Below are 16,838 nucleotides of genomic sequence, written 5' to 3'. Positions count from 1 at the left end.
AATTTGCCTTGGTACGCAAACTCCACTTAATTTCACGAACAAGAGCCGCGGCCATCTTCCCTGCTCTGACACGTGGTCACGGCTTCATGTAGGTGAGATCATGGTCACAGAGAGAGAGAGATACTGAAAGTGTACAGTGAAGACACTTACAGTATTGAGAAACTTTTAGGTGTGCTTTTTAGCACATACTGTACTGTACCGGACATCCACTATGGCTCCAAAGAAAATTCAGAGCAAGAATGATGGTAAGAAGAATGTGCAGAGCAGTAATGAAGGTGACAAGACTGTTCATAGCAAGCAAGTTGCTGAAAAGAAAGTACAGAGCGGTACTGCAGGTGACAAGAATGTGCAGAGCTGTAATGAAGGTGACAAGAATGTGCAGAGCAGTAATGAAGGTGACAAGAATGTGCAGAGCTGTAATGAAGGTGACAAGAATGTGCAGAGCCGTAATATAGGTGATTAGGGATGAGCCGAACACCCCCTGGTTCGGTTCGCACCAGAACCTGCGAACGGACCGAAAATTTGCAAGAACATTAGAACCCCATTGACATATATGGGACTCGAACGTTCAGAATCAAAAGTGCTCATTTTAAAGGATAATTTTCATGGTATTGTCCTAAATAGGGTTTGGGGACCCGGGTCCTGCCCCAGGGGACATGTATCAATGCAAAAAAAACTTTTAAAAATGTCCGTTTTTTCGGAAGCAGTGATTTTAATGATGCTTAAAGTAAAAAAAAGTGAAATATTCCTTTAAATATCGTACCTGGGGGGTGTCTATAGTATGCCTGTAAAGTAGCGCATGTTTCCCGTGCTTGGAACAGTCCCTGCACAAAATGACATTTTTTTTTTTTTTTTGAAAAGAACATGTTTATTCTCGAGTAAATCATACATGTATGGTGCATAGCGTACAAAAACATAGAAATGATATACACTTCCCGTAAACAGATAAATCTTACATATTATATAACAAAGTATAGAATCAAGTACATCTTCAAATAATGTGAAATAACAATTGCCATCTTAGGCTACCTTACCCCAATATCCGGATTGTCAGCACCAAGCTCACCAATTAGCATGGTTTGTTGGAATTATACAACGTGAGGTGACTCATTTCCCCCCCCTATATATATGGACAGCCACATCTAATCATTCCGTACATGTATTAATGTTGTCAAGCCACCTATCCCAAATCTTGTTGTACTTGGCTGGACATCCCCTATGTCTGTACATCACCTTCTTGTATGGTAATGACACATTTATTTCTCCAATCCAGGCCTGGATGGTGGGAGAGATGGTCCTCATCCAATGTTTAGAGACTACCTTTCTGGTGCAGAATAAAGTTTCGCCAAGGAAGGTAGCTAGAAATTTGTCCATGGTGACATCTAGGAGCAACCCCAGCAGACACGGTCTGGGATCAAGCTGAATTGGCAATCCCATGCGGTCATGTAAAAATGTTATAAATTGTGCCCAATAGTTTTGAATATCTGGGCATGACCAGAGTAGGTGAAAAAATGAACATGGGCTGCTCAAGCATCTTGGGCAGCTTGGGTTCTGGTTCGGAGAAAATTTAGCTATTCTTGATGGTGTGAGGTAGGATTGACGTTTTCTAGTATTTCATCCCAGTCAGAGTCATCTATTGGGCCTACATCCTCCTCCCATCTAATTCTAGCTGTATCTATGATTTTTGTCACCGATCTTGTACGCAGTATAGTATAAAAAGTGGATATTAGTTTGTCTGGGTTTGTACCTGTAATCACATCTACCAGTGGTATCATTTGCGGGTTAGGGAATCCATTTGCAAATTGAGTTCGGAGCACATGTCTCAATTGCATATAGCTAAATAACATATGGGAGGGAAGGTCAAATTCATCTCTAAGTGTTTGAAAATTTCTTACACCGAACGGGGTAATTACCTGAAAGAGGAACAGTATTCCCTTGGTGGCCCAAATAGTAGCTCCCGGTAGAGATACCAACTCCCCCAAGTGGGGGTTATGCCATAAGGGTGTGTGCGAGTGAAAGAAATCGGCGCCAGTCAATTTGAGTGCAAACTCCCAGACGCATTTGTGTTAAAATAGCAACAGGTTCCGACCGTCACCTCCCTTCCTACCTCTCCCGCCCCTAAATAATACTTGTAAAGGGGATTGAGTGTCATTGTTCGGCTTTCTACATATTAGAGTTTGGTATCTGGTTTCATCTGTTTTATGTATGTAATAAAAGTGTGAAAGCTGCACAGCTATGTAATATGTATAAAGGTCTGGTAGAGCTGCCCCCCCTTAGGAGGTGGGTTTTTTTAGAGTATTCCAAGCCAGCTTGTGTCTATTAGGCTCCCAGATGAAAGAGTTGATAATTTTGTCAATTGTTTTAAAGATTTTTAGAGGAATAAGTACCGGTGAGTTCCAGAGCATATAAAGGAACTTTGGAAGTAGGATCATTTTAAAAAGGTTGATTCTCCCCATTATTCCCAGGGGGAGTCTTGCCCAGGATTGTGTGCGGAATTTTAAGTATGTGAAAAGTGGTTCAATATTGTTGGTAATGTATTCTGAGTGCTCTCTTGTAAATTCCACACTTAAATACTTATTGGATGCAACCCTTTGCAGGGGGAGGGAGGCCGAGCTGCATGAGGTAGGTGATAAATCAAGGGGCAAAATTTGCAATTTGGACCAGTTCATGCTCAGTCCCGAATGTTTTCCAAATTCTTCAATGGTCAGAAGGGCTGCCTGGAGAGACAGGCCAGTGTCCTCTAAGTAGAGGAGCATGTCATCAGCATAAAGGCTCAGCGTCTCTACCAGAGACCCTATACGCAGTCCACGTATATTCGGGTTCATCCTAAGGGAGATAGCAAGGGGCTCTGCCGCCAGGGCATATAGGAGAGGGGACAACGGGCACCCTTGGCAAGTTCCACGTCCCAGTGGGAAGGAGTCGGACGTCCAACCGTTTACCACCACCCTAGCCACTGGGGAAAAATATAGTAATTGTACCCATTTTATAAAACAGGGACCGAACCCGAACCCTTTTAGACATTCCCATAAGTATCCCCATTCTACCGAATCGAGTGCCACTACTGCTCTGCCCCCCATATTCTCATGGCCTGCTTGGATGTTCATATATAAGCGGCGTAGGTTCATGGCTGTATTTTTCCCAGGCATGAACCCCCAGTCTGATCAGGGTGGATGAGGGAGAGAATAATGTGGTTAAGACGGATGGCTAATACTTTGGCCAATATTTTTATGTTCGCTTGAAGAAGCGAAATCGGGCGGTAGGATTCAGGAAGTTGAGGGTTTTTACCTGGCTTAGGGAGTACTATAATTACTGCTTGACGGAGAGATTCAGGAAGGGATTCGGATTCAAAGATATGGTTATATAGTTTTAATAATTCAGGGACTAGTATCTCTGAGTAGGCTGCGTAAAAGTCCAATGGTATACCGTCACCACCGGGAGCCTTTGCTGGTGCAAGGGACGCTATTGCCACTGCAATCTCATCTGCATTGAGGGGGGCCTCTAGATCATTCATCTGGGAATTTGAGGGAAGGGGATATTCTGGAGAAAGGCCTGACTTTCTTGTTCAGCAACCTTTACCTTGGAGGAGTACAGGTCGGCATAGTATCTCTGGAGTGCCTCTGCGACCGACGGTGGATCCGAAATTATTTCGTTTTGTGAATTTACCAGGGTAACCACTACTGGAGGACTAGTGTCTTGACGGGCCAGGTGCACTAATAATTTACCCGCACGCTCTCCCTGTTCAAACATCCGTTGTCTCGAAAAGAAAAGTTTCTGTTTAGCCTTTTCAAATTGTAACTGGTCTAAAATACGAGTTTGAAGCTTATGTTCAGATGCTTTGGCCAGCGTAGGGTCTACTTTGAACTCACTTGTTACTAAGTCCAGTTTTTCAGAGGCTTGTTGAATTACTAATTTGGAGGAAGCTTTTAATTATTTGCAATGACAGGATGGTACGGACATGCAGTTTAAACGCCTCCCATATCATGTCCACCGAGGCTGTATCTCTGTTAACATTAAAATAGAGTTGCCATTCCCTGTGTACCGTATGTCTTCTTGATCTTTCAAAGCAGACAACCAAAAGGGGTGGAGACGCCATGTGTGTGGTCCTGTGTTCGGGGCCAGGTGCAAAGTGGCCCAACACGGAGCGTGATCAGAGAGGGACCTAGTGTAGTATCTGGAGTCTGATAGCAAGGGAAGTAAGACATCTGAGATTAAAATGAAGTCTATTTGGTACATGGTGGAGTGTGTTGCCGAAAAGCAAGAGTATTGTACCGTACACACGGTCGGACTTTGTTCGGACATTCCGACAACAAAATCCCAGGATGTTGGCTCAAACTTGTCTTGCATACACACAGTCACACAAAGTCACTGGCCTGCTCTGGGCACCGTGTATGGGGTCACTGGACTGCTCTGGGCACTGTGTATGGGGTCACTGGCCTGCTCTGGGCACTGTGTATGGGGTCACTGGCCTGCTCTGGGCACTGTGTATGGGGTCACTGGCCTGCTCTGGGCACTGTGTATGGGGTCACTGGCCTGCTCTGAGCACTGTGTATGGGGTCACTGGCCTGCTCTGGGCACTGTGTATGGGGTCACTCTTTTTCTTTGTACACTCTAAGGGGTCACTCCTCTGCACTGTGTACTGCTCACTGTCCCTCACTATTATGCTGTGCAGGGTGTTCTGGCTGGCCCTAATATGTACTAGGGGTCCGCTGTGCTGTTTTCACCACACGAGACAGGCACTTCTTATCCTCCGCCCTGCAGCTGGCATACCACACTACAGCGCAGTGGAGAAGAATACTCTCAATGGTACAATAATAGAAATTGACCAGAAGCCTTAAGGGCAATCCAGCCTGCTTCAGTTCCGAAGGAATTTAATGGAATGGTTGGGACTTTGAGTGAGGCATGGGGCTGTGCCTCCATCCCGAATGCAAGAGAAAAAGAGGGGGGGGGAAGGCCGGAGGCCAAATGGGACTTTAAATGAGGCAGCAGACAGGTTGGAGTAAGATGAAAAAAATGTACAAGTTTATTGGTAAAAAATTCTGAGTATACAGCACATGTGAGAGGTTACGTGTGCATGCGCACAGACCATAGCCTACATGAATGCATGTGTAGACAAACAATCAAAAAAAGTGTATCTAACATATATAACAGTAACAATTATACACTGTACAAAAGATACATCAACATATGCTGGGGAGCACAAAACACATGGTGTAAAAAGTGAGTATGAAAAATAAAAAATAAAATGATGAGTACATCAAAAAATTGATCAATATCAGATCCAATTAAAAGCTCAGTGGCTGCATCCTTGGTGGCCGACGCGTTTCTGTGAATACACTTCTTCAGGGGCGGATGCTACAGGATTTCTGAAATTACAAAATATGAAGCCATCAAAAAATAAAAAATAAAATAAATACAACCAGAAAGGACAATATGTCAATTTCTGGGTACTCACGATGTAGCCAGACTGTGGTACAGGGCAAGGACTGGGCAAGGAATATGCTCTCCCCCGGAGCTGGGGTGGCAGGCACTCAAGCGCGGGGCAGGCGCACACTGGCATCATCCCCAAAGCACAACCATCCTCTCCACAACATAGCCAATCATGGGTCAAGGTGGTGGACAAGGATCTAAAATGGATAATAAATCCATGAAAATGATCAAAGTGCTGACACTTAAGAGTAAGGGGAGTAAAGAGTTATAATGTAGTCAGAGTATTACCTTGGAGGTGCTTGAAACCAGAGCTGACCACCACTGTGGCGTCTGCATTGGTGTAGAAAGGAGGGGGGAATGTGCCCGGGGCGACGCCTGATATGCGTACCGACCGCGCCGGTGATTGCCACCGATGTCACGCTGCGGGCCGACAATGCGTGGGGCGGGGCCCCTGCTCGGCGGCAGGGACCCGCCCAGGCTGACGCCACTGCGTACAGCTGCGTCGGCACCTGATGGAAGAACAATGCACCCGCACAACGGCGCCAACTAGTGACGTCATGCGCGGGAGCATTGCATGGCGCCGATGCGGTGTGGGCACCCACACGATCCCCCACACCAAACCAGCCCAACAACAAGGGGGTGGACGTGGGGGGGATGGGGAGGGCACACAGAACGCATCGCAGCTCCGGGAGAGGAACAACCCAAAGCACAGAACCCAGCCACCACACTGGATCGTGCAAGGTGCGCCCTAAAGTTGGAGCAACATGTAGTTGCACACAACTGTGTGTGCGGACCATTGAGGTACACTGCCACACATAGATCAACCCCAACATTAGCCAGCAGGGGATGACTGCTTAGCAAACTGTCTACTGCCTCCATCCCCATTGAAATTTAATGGAACGGTTGGGACTTTGAGTGAGGCATGGGGCTGTGCCTCCATCCCGAATGCAAGAGAAAAAAAGGGGGGGGGAAGGCCAGAGGCCAAATGGGACTTTAAATGAGGCAGCAGACAGGTTGGAGTAAGATGAAAAAAGTGTACAAGTTTATTGGTAAAAGATTCTGAGTATACAGCACATGTGAGAGGTTACGTGTGCATGCGCACAGACCATAGCCTACATGAATCTTTTACCAATAAACTTGTACACTTTTTTCATCTTACTCCAACCTGTCTGCTGCCTCATTTAAAGTCCCATTTGGCCTCCGGCCTTTCCCCCCCCTCTCAGTCTCCGAAGGAAAAACAGTCTCTGCTGCGCTTTTTTCAAAGCACAAAGTATTTTGAGACCATGACAACTCCCTTGTAATATGCACTCCCAAAAATTTAATAGTGTCCACCCTTTCCACCTCCTCACCACCTACAGTATATGAACCAGGCAATGATTGATCTTTCTTGATCTCCTATAATCCACTATTATTTCTTTAGTTTTTGCCGTATTGAGTATTAAATCATTTTCTCTACACCACTCAACCAAAGTTTGAATTTCCTGCCTATAAGCTGTCTCATCATTATCTTGTATGAGTCCCACTGATGTGGTGCCATCAGCAAACTTCACTATAGTGTTAGACGCATGTATGGGAGTACAGTCGTGAGTGAACAATGTAAACAAGGCCGGACTTAACACACATCCCTGTGGTACCCCTGTATTCAAAATAATAGTGTTAGACATCTGATCTCCTATTCTCACCATTTGTGGCCTATCAATAGGTGCCGATTTGGCCTGCAATTTGACATGTCAATTCAGAGCTAAGTGAACATGGGTGAAGTTGCATAGATATGAATGGAAATCATGGGGGGAAACTTTTCATGTGACTCTGAGGTCCAAAGTTAAGCTCTGGGGAAATTTCCCTTGCAGGAGGAACAGCCTGTTTGCCTGTTATTACTTTTTCGTTAATAATCACACTCTTCAGCTCACACGTAGGGCTCAAATACTCCCAATCTCATGGTCAGACCATGCCCCCATCTTACTCACTCTAGACCTACACTGGGGCCGCCCGTGCATTAGCGGTAAAGCGCCACTTGGTTTAGTGGTGCTTCACTGCCGTTTATGCAGCGCTTTTTGGCCGCTAGCCGGAGTTTTTAACCCCAAAGAAGGGGTTACGAAACCTTTTTTTCTTACGTCTTTGTGCCGCCTTGCCATTCGGCGAACTGGCGTAAACACAGCGGAGTCTGTTTACAACCACCAGTCCATAGAGCAAAGTGGGCTCTGTTTGTCTTGGCTCTGCACAAAACACATGCACAGAGGTTTGTTCAAATGAATGGGCCACTTGCAATATTTGGCTGAGTTCCAGAGATGCAGTTGGGAGACAAACGGCATCACCAAATACTCATAATGCCCGAACCTGGCACATAAATAGAGCTTTCTTTTGGTGGTATTTAATCACCGATGGGATTTTTAGAGACCAAACTGTGAGCAAACCCTTAATTATCCAATTTTTTATTTTATTTTTTGTTTTACAGTTTTTAGAGTTTTACCGTATATGTGCATGGACTTTTTGTATGTACCTTATTGGTATACATTAGATCTACAAAGGTTTTATTATTAAAAATATATATTATAATTATATAGGGCCAGGGGTGCAATTTTTATCATTTTTGTATGACCCTTCAAAGCTGTCAAAAGAAAGCATCTGGGCAGTCTGCCAAGTCTTTGTATATTGTCTAACCCTATAGACGGGGCATTTTGGCTCTGGCATGAGTCGGGCTGATTGCCACTTTGGCCAATGTGAAATAAAAATGGCTTTCCTAAAAGTTTGTTGTTCAGTCTGTTGTTCTTGGCTATCTCCTGCTTTATTGTCAATAGAGATTACAGCGACTTAGCATATTAGTAAATTCTGATGTTCCTGCTCATACCATTGGGCTTGTGTACATACTGTACAATCACAGAGAACACATTATGAACAAGTTGTATTTCATTCATTAGATTCTGAAGTTAATACGAATGATGCCTTCTGCAGCAGATGGGTCCTCATGTATGCAAGTTATGTTCTGTTTTCTTTCTGCAGACCTATCCAGCTATCAAATTATACCGTATTATTGGGCATGTACAAGCTGGGTGTGTTCAGCTCTCATACAGTTGTTGCCAATGTAAGCAATATCATTGTCAATACTAATTTTACAAGAAATGGAGATCCTGGGGACATCGCCCTGGTACAGCTGGCCTCACCTGTCAACTATACTCAGTACATCATGCCAATCTGTCTGCCATCTAACATCACCACCTTCCCCTGTGGTACGGAGTGCTGGGTGACCGGCTGGGGTACAACATCTTCTGGAGGTGAGTCCGTTAAATGATACAGTATGTAAAACCTATTTTAATAATTTTCCACAATTAGAAGACAGACCTGTCACTCACATCCAACACATCATGTTATTTAGGGATAGGTGATTCTGCCTGGGTTAGATTTGCAGGGGGTTTGCTGAGTTCCATTTAAAATCCATGAAACATCAACTTAGAGGATTCCAATAAAGTCTAAGGGGGGGGGGGGGCAAATCTTGATAATTAATTGTGGCCATATCAGGGGCGGACTGACAACTTTTGGGGCCCCCAGGCAATAGGAGATCATGGGGCCCCCTGTGTACAGGTGTCTTTTTTACAGGTAACAAGCTGAGATTAGGAGTACTTCCAATCTCAGCTTGTTACCTGTATAGAAAATACCTGATAGCCAGAAATCTTGCTGATTGATAGGGGATCAAATACTTATTTGTTGTTATTCTGCCTCTCACTGTTAAGATAAACCTACCATTAAAATTATAGACTGATTATTTCTTTGTCAGTGGGGCAAACGTACAAAATCATCAGGGGATCAAATACTTTTTTCCCCTCACTGTATATTGACTGGTTTGCGCAAAAGTTATAGTGCCTACAAACAATGGGATTTTTTTGTTACTAAAAATGACAGCGATCAGCAACTTATAGCGGGACTGCGATATTGCGTCGGACACTGACACTTTGCGGGAACCAGTGACACTTATACAGTGATCAGTGCTTAAAAATATGCACTGTCACTGTACTAATGACACTGGCTGGGAAGGGGTTAAACATCAAGAACGATCAAAGAGTTAACTGTGTTCTTAGCCAGTGTTTTCGTGTACTGTGAAAGGTGATTCTGGCTCTCTGCTTAACGATCGGCAGGTGCCAGTGGACATCAAGTCTGCGGTACCCACAGATCAGCTCCCTCTGTCTATAATCACAGCGGAAGCCAGCCACTAGGTAGGTAAACTGGCGCAGCCGAGCTGCCTTGCCGCCGTATATCTAGGTTATACGATCGGTAAGTGGTTAATAATTTAAGAAAATACAGAAAAATAATCTTAAAGGAAAACTGTCACACTGTGTCACTCGCTACAGGTGTGTGCAAGTATACAGGGTGTGCTGAGTCATCATACAGGCATACAATGCAAGATGTCATATAGAAAATGATAGACCCCTCACCTTCCAAACAATCCCTCTTCACAAATAGCTCTAGATCCTACTCATAGATAATCCCTGACCACCCTGTACACTGCTTAACAAATACAACCAGACACCCTTAATCTCCTTCCACAAAAATGTTCTCCCCTTCCCATCCCAGATAATATCAGATACTTGTATGTACAGTCCCAGATAACACCAGACTTTCTGTATCCTCCCAATGGAAAATAATACCAAAACCCCTGTAGCCCCTATTCTTAGATAACACCAGATACCTAGATGCCCAAATCCCAGATAATACCAGAACCGCTGTATCCCTTATTCCTATATAACACCAGACCCTTGTATCCCCCACTCTTAGATAACACCAGCCCCTCTAAACCTCCACTTCTAGGTAACACCAGACCCCCTATACCACCACTCCTAGATAACACCAGACCCTCTATGCCCCCCACCAGACCCCCTGTAATCTTAGATAAGACATGACACTCAGTACAGGGCCTCTGATCTCCTCTCCGGTGCCTGGGTCAGCTGAGATCTCCTCCTCAGTGCCGGTCTTGTCTGATCTTCTCCCCAGAGCTGGCGGTGACATTGTGGGCCTCACCAGGGGGTGGGTTGGTCAGCAGGGTCTTGAAATGAACCACCAGCTGCTGGTTCAGTACCCACCCCCCCTTTTCAATCATGAAGCTGATCTCGGCTCAGCTCACTCATGACTGATGATTACAGTTACAGGTGGCAAGGATCACATTGTTCTGCCAAGGGTGACAAAGTTGTCCTTAGTAACTAGGCCACTGTTGCCAGGCAACTGCCGCTGCTTCTGCTATCCCAGCTTGCCCCCCCCGAATGGTCCACCTACCTCTGGCACAGATATAAAGAGACTCTGATCTATTGGGGGGTCTGTAAGTGGGGGTGCTGCTGATCTAATGGTTGGTCACCTATCGTTAGATCAGCACCCCCCCTTAGAGACCCCCATTAGCTCACAGTCCCCTTATATCAGTACCCCCCTTCCTTAGAGACCTACAGAGATCATAGAGAACCCCCTTACAACATCGCCCGCTGCCCTCTTTAAGATCTCCATTTATATTGCCTTACCGGCAGGAATCAGGTACTGCTGCAAGCAAGGTATGAGAGCCAAAGTTGGGGGGGGCGGAGCTGGGAGGCGGAGTAGTTCTACAGATTTATCCTCAGTGTGTACACATCGGCAGATGCAAAAAGGGTCATCGAGGCGGAGACAGAGGCCCCGGGCAGAGGAGCCGGAGATGACGACAGACTGGCACATCTGAGAGGAATCCTCACTGAGTGGAGCACAGTGCCGGAAGTACGGGACTTGGTCCGGCACTGGCTTCATCCCCAGGAGCCTCTCATGGGGCCCCGCACTGGTCCTGGGCCCTCGGGCAGTGCCCGATGGGTCAGTCCGCCCCTGGGACATATTTAAGTCTAATAGGTAAGCCATTACTAAAAAAGGGCATGGGGAGCTGAGCACTGCCATGGGGGGACATTTAACATTTTTTTTAATACAGTGCAGAGGGGAGAGGATCCTTTTTAATGTGACTTGCAACTTTAAGTGTGATATGGAAAAACACCAATTCTTTCAATTAAAAGCTTGGGAGTTGGAATGGGCTTCATTTTTTGGGTCAAGCATGAGCTCTACCCAAACCTAAATCATTTGCTGTTCAAGAGAAAGACACATTTTATCCATCTTCACTGCTGTAGCAACCAATTACCAATATTGCACTTTCTGGCCCCTGAACTGTGGGCATGTGGCTTACATAGGTCAATAATGGAGTTTTTCCTATGGTCCAGCCCCTTCCATATTAATGTGGAAAAAGTTTTGGATGGTGGGACAAAGTGATGTCTCAGAAGAGTAATAGGGAGGGTCAACTGCGGTGTAAATGATCAAAAACAACTGCAATCTGTAATGTCACCACAAGATGGCCACAAAATAAAATTATGACGTAATCGAAGTTGATTGGACATTTGTCCCTTTAAAAAGACAAAGATAATTTACTTCCAATGTCCTGACGAAGCGCACAGACACGTGTGCAAAACGCGTTGACATAGGCAGTGCCACCTCTGCCCCACGCTTCACCATGCGCTCCAGCTAAAGCGTGAGGATATCTCATACTGTCATCTCAACGGGAATCTAAAGGATAAGCCTACTTCCACATCTACCTATGGGCCACCATAGTCAGCGTCCTAGACACCTGACCGGAAGCCTTTGAACACAGTTGCTTTTCAATAGACTGCATTGCATTACGCTGATGGACACTACCAGCGTTCAGCTACTTGTTGATACAGCATCTATCTAAGAGAGGAACGGACTGCATGTACTCTCGGCTTAGCAGCCACGGTATCGGAGTGGTGAGAGCCTTCGGGCAAACTATATTCGTTCCCTCCTTGCCTTTTCCCTCTTTCTATATTTTATGCTGGTTTAAAGGGTCAATATAGTCTATATATATGAGCAAAAACCTCTGAACGTATTTGAAGCAAATACTTGTTCATCCAGTGATATTCTGTTTCATGCTATATACCCTTTGACGAACAGACAGTTCTCATCATCTTTTATTGACTGGCAGACTAATATTGCAACTTAGGCAGCGGATTGACCTCTATGGCGCTAAATGTGCAAATCACCTGTTAATACAATCTTTCTACACAATATTGGCACAAGCCCATTAATTGGACATGCAAAATATGTAGTTATATTACGATTGAACAAACAGGATCAAGCCTTCTATTTAGCCTAGACTTTGATTAGCAGCACCATTCTTTTTCTATTCTCTTTAGCTGGTTAAGTCATGTGTATGTATGTGTGGGGTCCCGAGCTTGGCGCAATTATGTGACAATGTTGTCAAATGTTTGTATGTGTGTTTTTTACTAAACATTTTTACATTTTGTAATACTAACAAAGCTAATTTTTTGATAATTTACCGATCTGTGATTGACCCTCCCTATTACTCTTCTGGGACATCACTTTGTTCCACCATCCAAAACTTTTTTCACATTGACGGTTCTGAGTTTTCTTTTGGGGGGTATCCTGTCTGATTGACGAATCGGTAATATACTATTCATGGTTTGATATATTTAACCAGAGGAGAGTGAATTTGTTGTTTTTTATTCATCCACCTTCCATATTAATATCAGGGTTCCCAGCAGTATTTTGTTAGTGTGTGTTGGTGAGACCTGGAGCAGACAGCGAGAGCTGACAGAGTGTTTGCAGGGAGAGATAGTTATTGTTACGCTATAAAATGCTACTAAAAAGCTCTCAGAAGCCGAACCTACTAAATCTGCTTACATACTGTACATCAAGTCTGTACAATATTTCTGCCTTCTCTATTGTGAAATAATACACTCTAATTTTAATTTCTAGATCAAAATATGCTTTGTCTTTTCCTTTTAAACTGTGTCCTACTAAAGTGGCTTACTTAGTGTGCATGGTATATGTACAATATTTCTTTGTCTTTATATATTTTTTTTACCTAAGATCTCGGTAAGATGAACAATCAAATAGCAGACAATAATGCTAAACATTCTAAATGGATATCCAGTGCAGCAAGATAATAAATATCTCCAATATGACCATCTGTGCAAAAATAAAGAATGGTGTAGATAACACTGCAAAAGATGCAAAGAAATGCAAAGAAATACTATATGCAGGGAATCAGTATGAAAGACGAGATAGAACTCCGGAAATGAGACGCCGGGATTTCTCCCAGGTGTCATCAGCTGGAGAATGGACCTCGGAGATCAGTCAGGCGGAGCTCAGATCATACACTGAGGAAAGAAACAAGGAGGGAATAGAGAAATCAAGATCTTCAGAAAGACAAAGATTGGATAGAAAAACATTTAGCTCCCTTACCAGACCTGCAGACGGTCCTTTTAGGAGACACCTGGATACCTTGGAACCTCAGAAATTTACCCCCAACTATCATCATATCACTACAAGCCTGGAGATTCCTCCTAACACGCACACTTAGTAACAGAGAGACAATAGATTTTACTCTTCCTCTAAGCATGATTGAAGCTAATATTCCAATGATATCCTTGAAAGCGCTCCCCACCCATGGGATAACAAAAGTACATGACCTTCTCACACACAACACCCCACAATCGGCAGAACACATTATGAAAAAACATAATATGCCTCATCATATGCTTTTCACGTGCTTACGAGTATCTCACTTTATGAAAAGAAACCCAATAAGTACCTTCAAACTCCCGCCCTCCATATGGCGACACCTCACCCAAGGTTCAAAAAACAATAAGGGTATATCACCGTATTACAACACGCTACAGAACAAAAGAGTGTTAAAAAAATCCGCAGTACATATAAGGTGGGACATGGACATAGGAAAAACGCTTACTGAAGACCAATGGAAATTCATGTTTCAAACTATACAACGTACCTCACACTGTATTAGCCACTGGGAATTCTCAATAAAGGTAATGAACCAATGGCAATACACCCCATGCATAATTGCAAAAATGTTTCCCAACACGTCACCCCTATGCTGGAGAGAATGTGGACACAAAGGCCACCTTCTCCACATGTTCTGGGAGTGCCCCAGTGTCGTTAGCTTCTGGAATCAAACGTTTAAACTCATCTCGTCCATTACAGGAATACTCACATCCCCAAATCCCGCATTGGCTATCCTACTAATAGGGCTAGAAAAATTTCCGCATAACATGAGACACATAGTCACCCATATACTACTAGTAGCTAGGTCCCTGGTGCTCCAAAACTGGAAAAGTACCCTTACACTCAATATAAATGATGTGATCAGAAAAGGGCAACAAAACTATACATTTGAACGTCTCTTAGCAATTAACTCACTTTACTGTGATAAATTCGACAAATGTTGGGTGTTATGGACTAGCAAATACAAGTATACATAAGTATCTGTAAGTATATATTACTGTAATTCTAAATACGATCACTCTGGCTCTGTGCTTCCTACTCATACTTGTTAATCATATTTGTTTACATTTTTCTTTTTATTTGTTTTAACCCTGTCTCTGTATGATATTGAAAAACTCAATAAAAAACCTTTTAAAGTGAAAAACAAGAAAGCAGAAAAATACCTGCAGCTGCTTGGATGTCCTATCCCAGTAATATATACTCTCCCAAAGATCCATAAAAACAAGGAAAAAACACCAGGAAGACCGATAGTTAATGTAATAAATTCGGTTGGAGCAAGAATAGGAGAGTATATAGACTGGTTTCTACAGCCTCTAGTGAGGAAAACAAAGTCATATCTAAGAGATACAAAACATCGGATACAACTACTTGACACAATCACATTTGATGACAGATCCGTGTATCTTGCAACAGCAGACGTGGCGTCGCTATATACAATTATTAATCATGGAAAAGCAATACAAGCGACAAAATGGGCTTTGAAAGAATTTAGTGGGATGAAGGCCATACAGAGAAAATTTCTTGTGAACTGCCTAGGATATAGCTTAGACCACAATTACTTCTGGTATGAGAGTAATTATTATAAACAGATCTGTGGAATAGCAATGGGCGCTAAGTATGCGCCCAGTGTAGCTAATCTTTACATGGCTGAATAGGAGGAGGATGCTCCTTACAACAGGAAACCACAGCAACTCCTCCTATTCAAGAGATTCATTGATGACATTATCGTAATCTGGGCCGGTGACAGAGAAAGTTTGATCGACTTTGGCTTCAATCTAAATACAAATAATAAGAATATTAAATTGACCTGGGAGATTAGCGATGAGAAGATTCATTTTTTAGACCTGGAAATTTCGAAAGAAGAAGGAAGATTGATAACACAAACACATTTTAAGCAGGTTGATAGGAAAAGCTACCTCCCACTGGACAGCTGCCATTATGGCCCATGGTTGGAGAACATACCTAAAGGCCAACTGATTAGGCTAAGAAAAAATTGCACTAAGCAGGAAGTGTTTATGAAACAAGCAGAATTTATTGGTGAGAGATTCATCCAAAAGGGATACCAACATAGTTTTATTAAAAAAAAAAAAAAAAAAAAATAAAGGATGTAGTGGCTCTGGATTGAAAAATACTTATCAAAGATTCAACCAGAAACAAAGAATATATGAGTGGTGTACCCCTTGTTATGGATTATAGTATCCAGCATAGACAAATAGAGAAAATTTGTAAGAAATACTGGAATATTGTGAAAGCTGACCGACATCTAGGAACCATATTACCAGAAAAGCCAAAATTCACATATCAGATACCTGTAGGCATACAAAGGAAATCAAAAAGAAAAAGTCAAGTTTTAAATCAACTGTCACTGGCAGAGAATATCAGATTAAAGACTTTATATCATGCAGAACAGAGGGGGTGGTCTATCTTCTGGAATGTCCTTGTCGGATCCAGTACGTTGGAAGAACCAAGAGGGAACTCTGGAAGAAACTAAGGGAACATACGCAAAACATAAAAAATGGTTTCCCAAAACATAGTCTGTCCAGACACTTTGACCATTTCCATAATAGAGACCTCTCCTCGTTACTGGTATGGGGGATAGAAAAATACAAACCCCATTGGAGGGGTGACAATAAGGTTATAAAACTGAGTCAGTCAGAATCTCGCTGGATACATGAGCTCCGTACACTAGCACCTTTGGGACACAATGTGGAATTCAACTTGAATTGTTTTATTTCAAATTAATGAATTATTTGCGTTTAGTGTATTAAATATCTCCCTTTGATTCATTGTTTCCACTTCACTCATTCTCCTGTTGTGATCTTTTTTTAGCTAATTATTCCCGAAGATATATTCTTTCTCCTGTTGTGCTTTTTTCATTATTTAATTATCTTTGAAGATTTTTTGCTAGACTCTACTTATTTTTAAATCAATAATTTTTTATTGAAAGATTTTTGCATATTTTACAAAAATATAAAATATATAAACAGAAAGTAAATATTATCAAACGGTTAGAAAATCATTTAGACATTACTTTCCTCAATTTAAGCTATAAATCAGATATACGTGGGCTATTCATATTTGGGTAA

The 16,838-nt window shown here is 43.0% G+C and overlaps 1 protein-coding gene across 6 annotated transcripts in view; it reads left to right on the top strand.

Moving 5' to 3' along the window:
- The window catches only part of LOC141148245 (transmembrane protease serine 9-like), a 437,906-nt gene that overhangs the window by 145,713 nt on the left and 275,355 nt on the right, over positions 1-16,838 (top strand). For all 6 annotated transcript variants that reach the window (XM_073635506.1, XM_073635509.1, XM_073635508.1 and 3 more), the window contains one exon: positions 8,428-8,699. In XM_073635506.1, coding sequence (XP_073491607.1) covers positions 8,428-8,699 — 272 coding nt within the window. The remainder of the gene's footprint in view (positions 1-8,427; positions 8,700-16,838) is intronic.

This window comes from Aquarana catesbeiana, linkage group LG06, assembly GCF_042186555.1.
Source record: "Aquarana catesbeiana isolate 2022-GZ linkage group LG06, ASM4218655v1, whole genome shotgun sequence".
Classification (NCBI taxonomy): Eukaryota; Metazoa; Chordata; class Amphibia; order Anura; family Ranidae; genus Aquarana; species Aquarana catesbeiana.
This window is presented reverse-complemented; position numbering and strand designations above follow the sequence as displayed.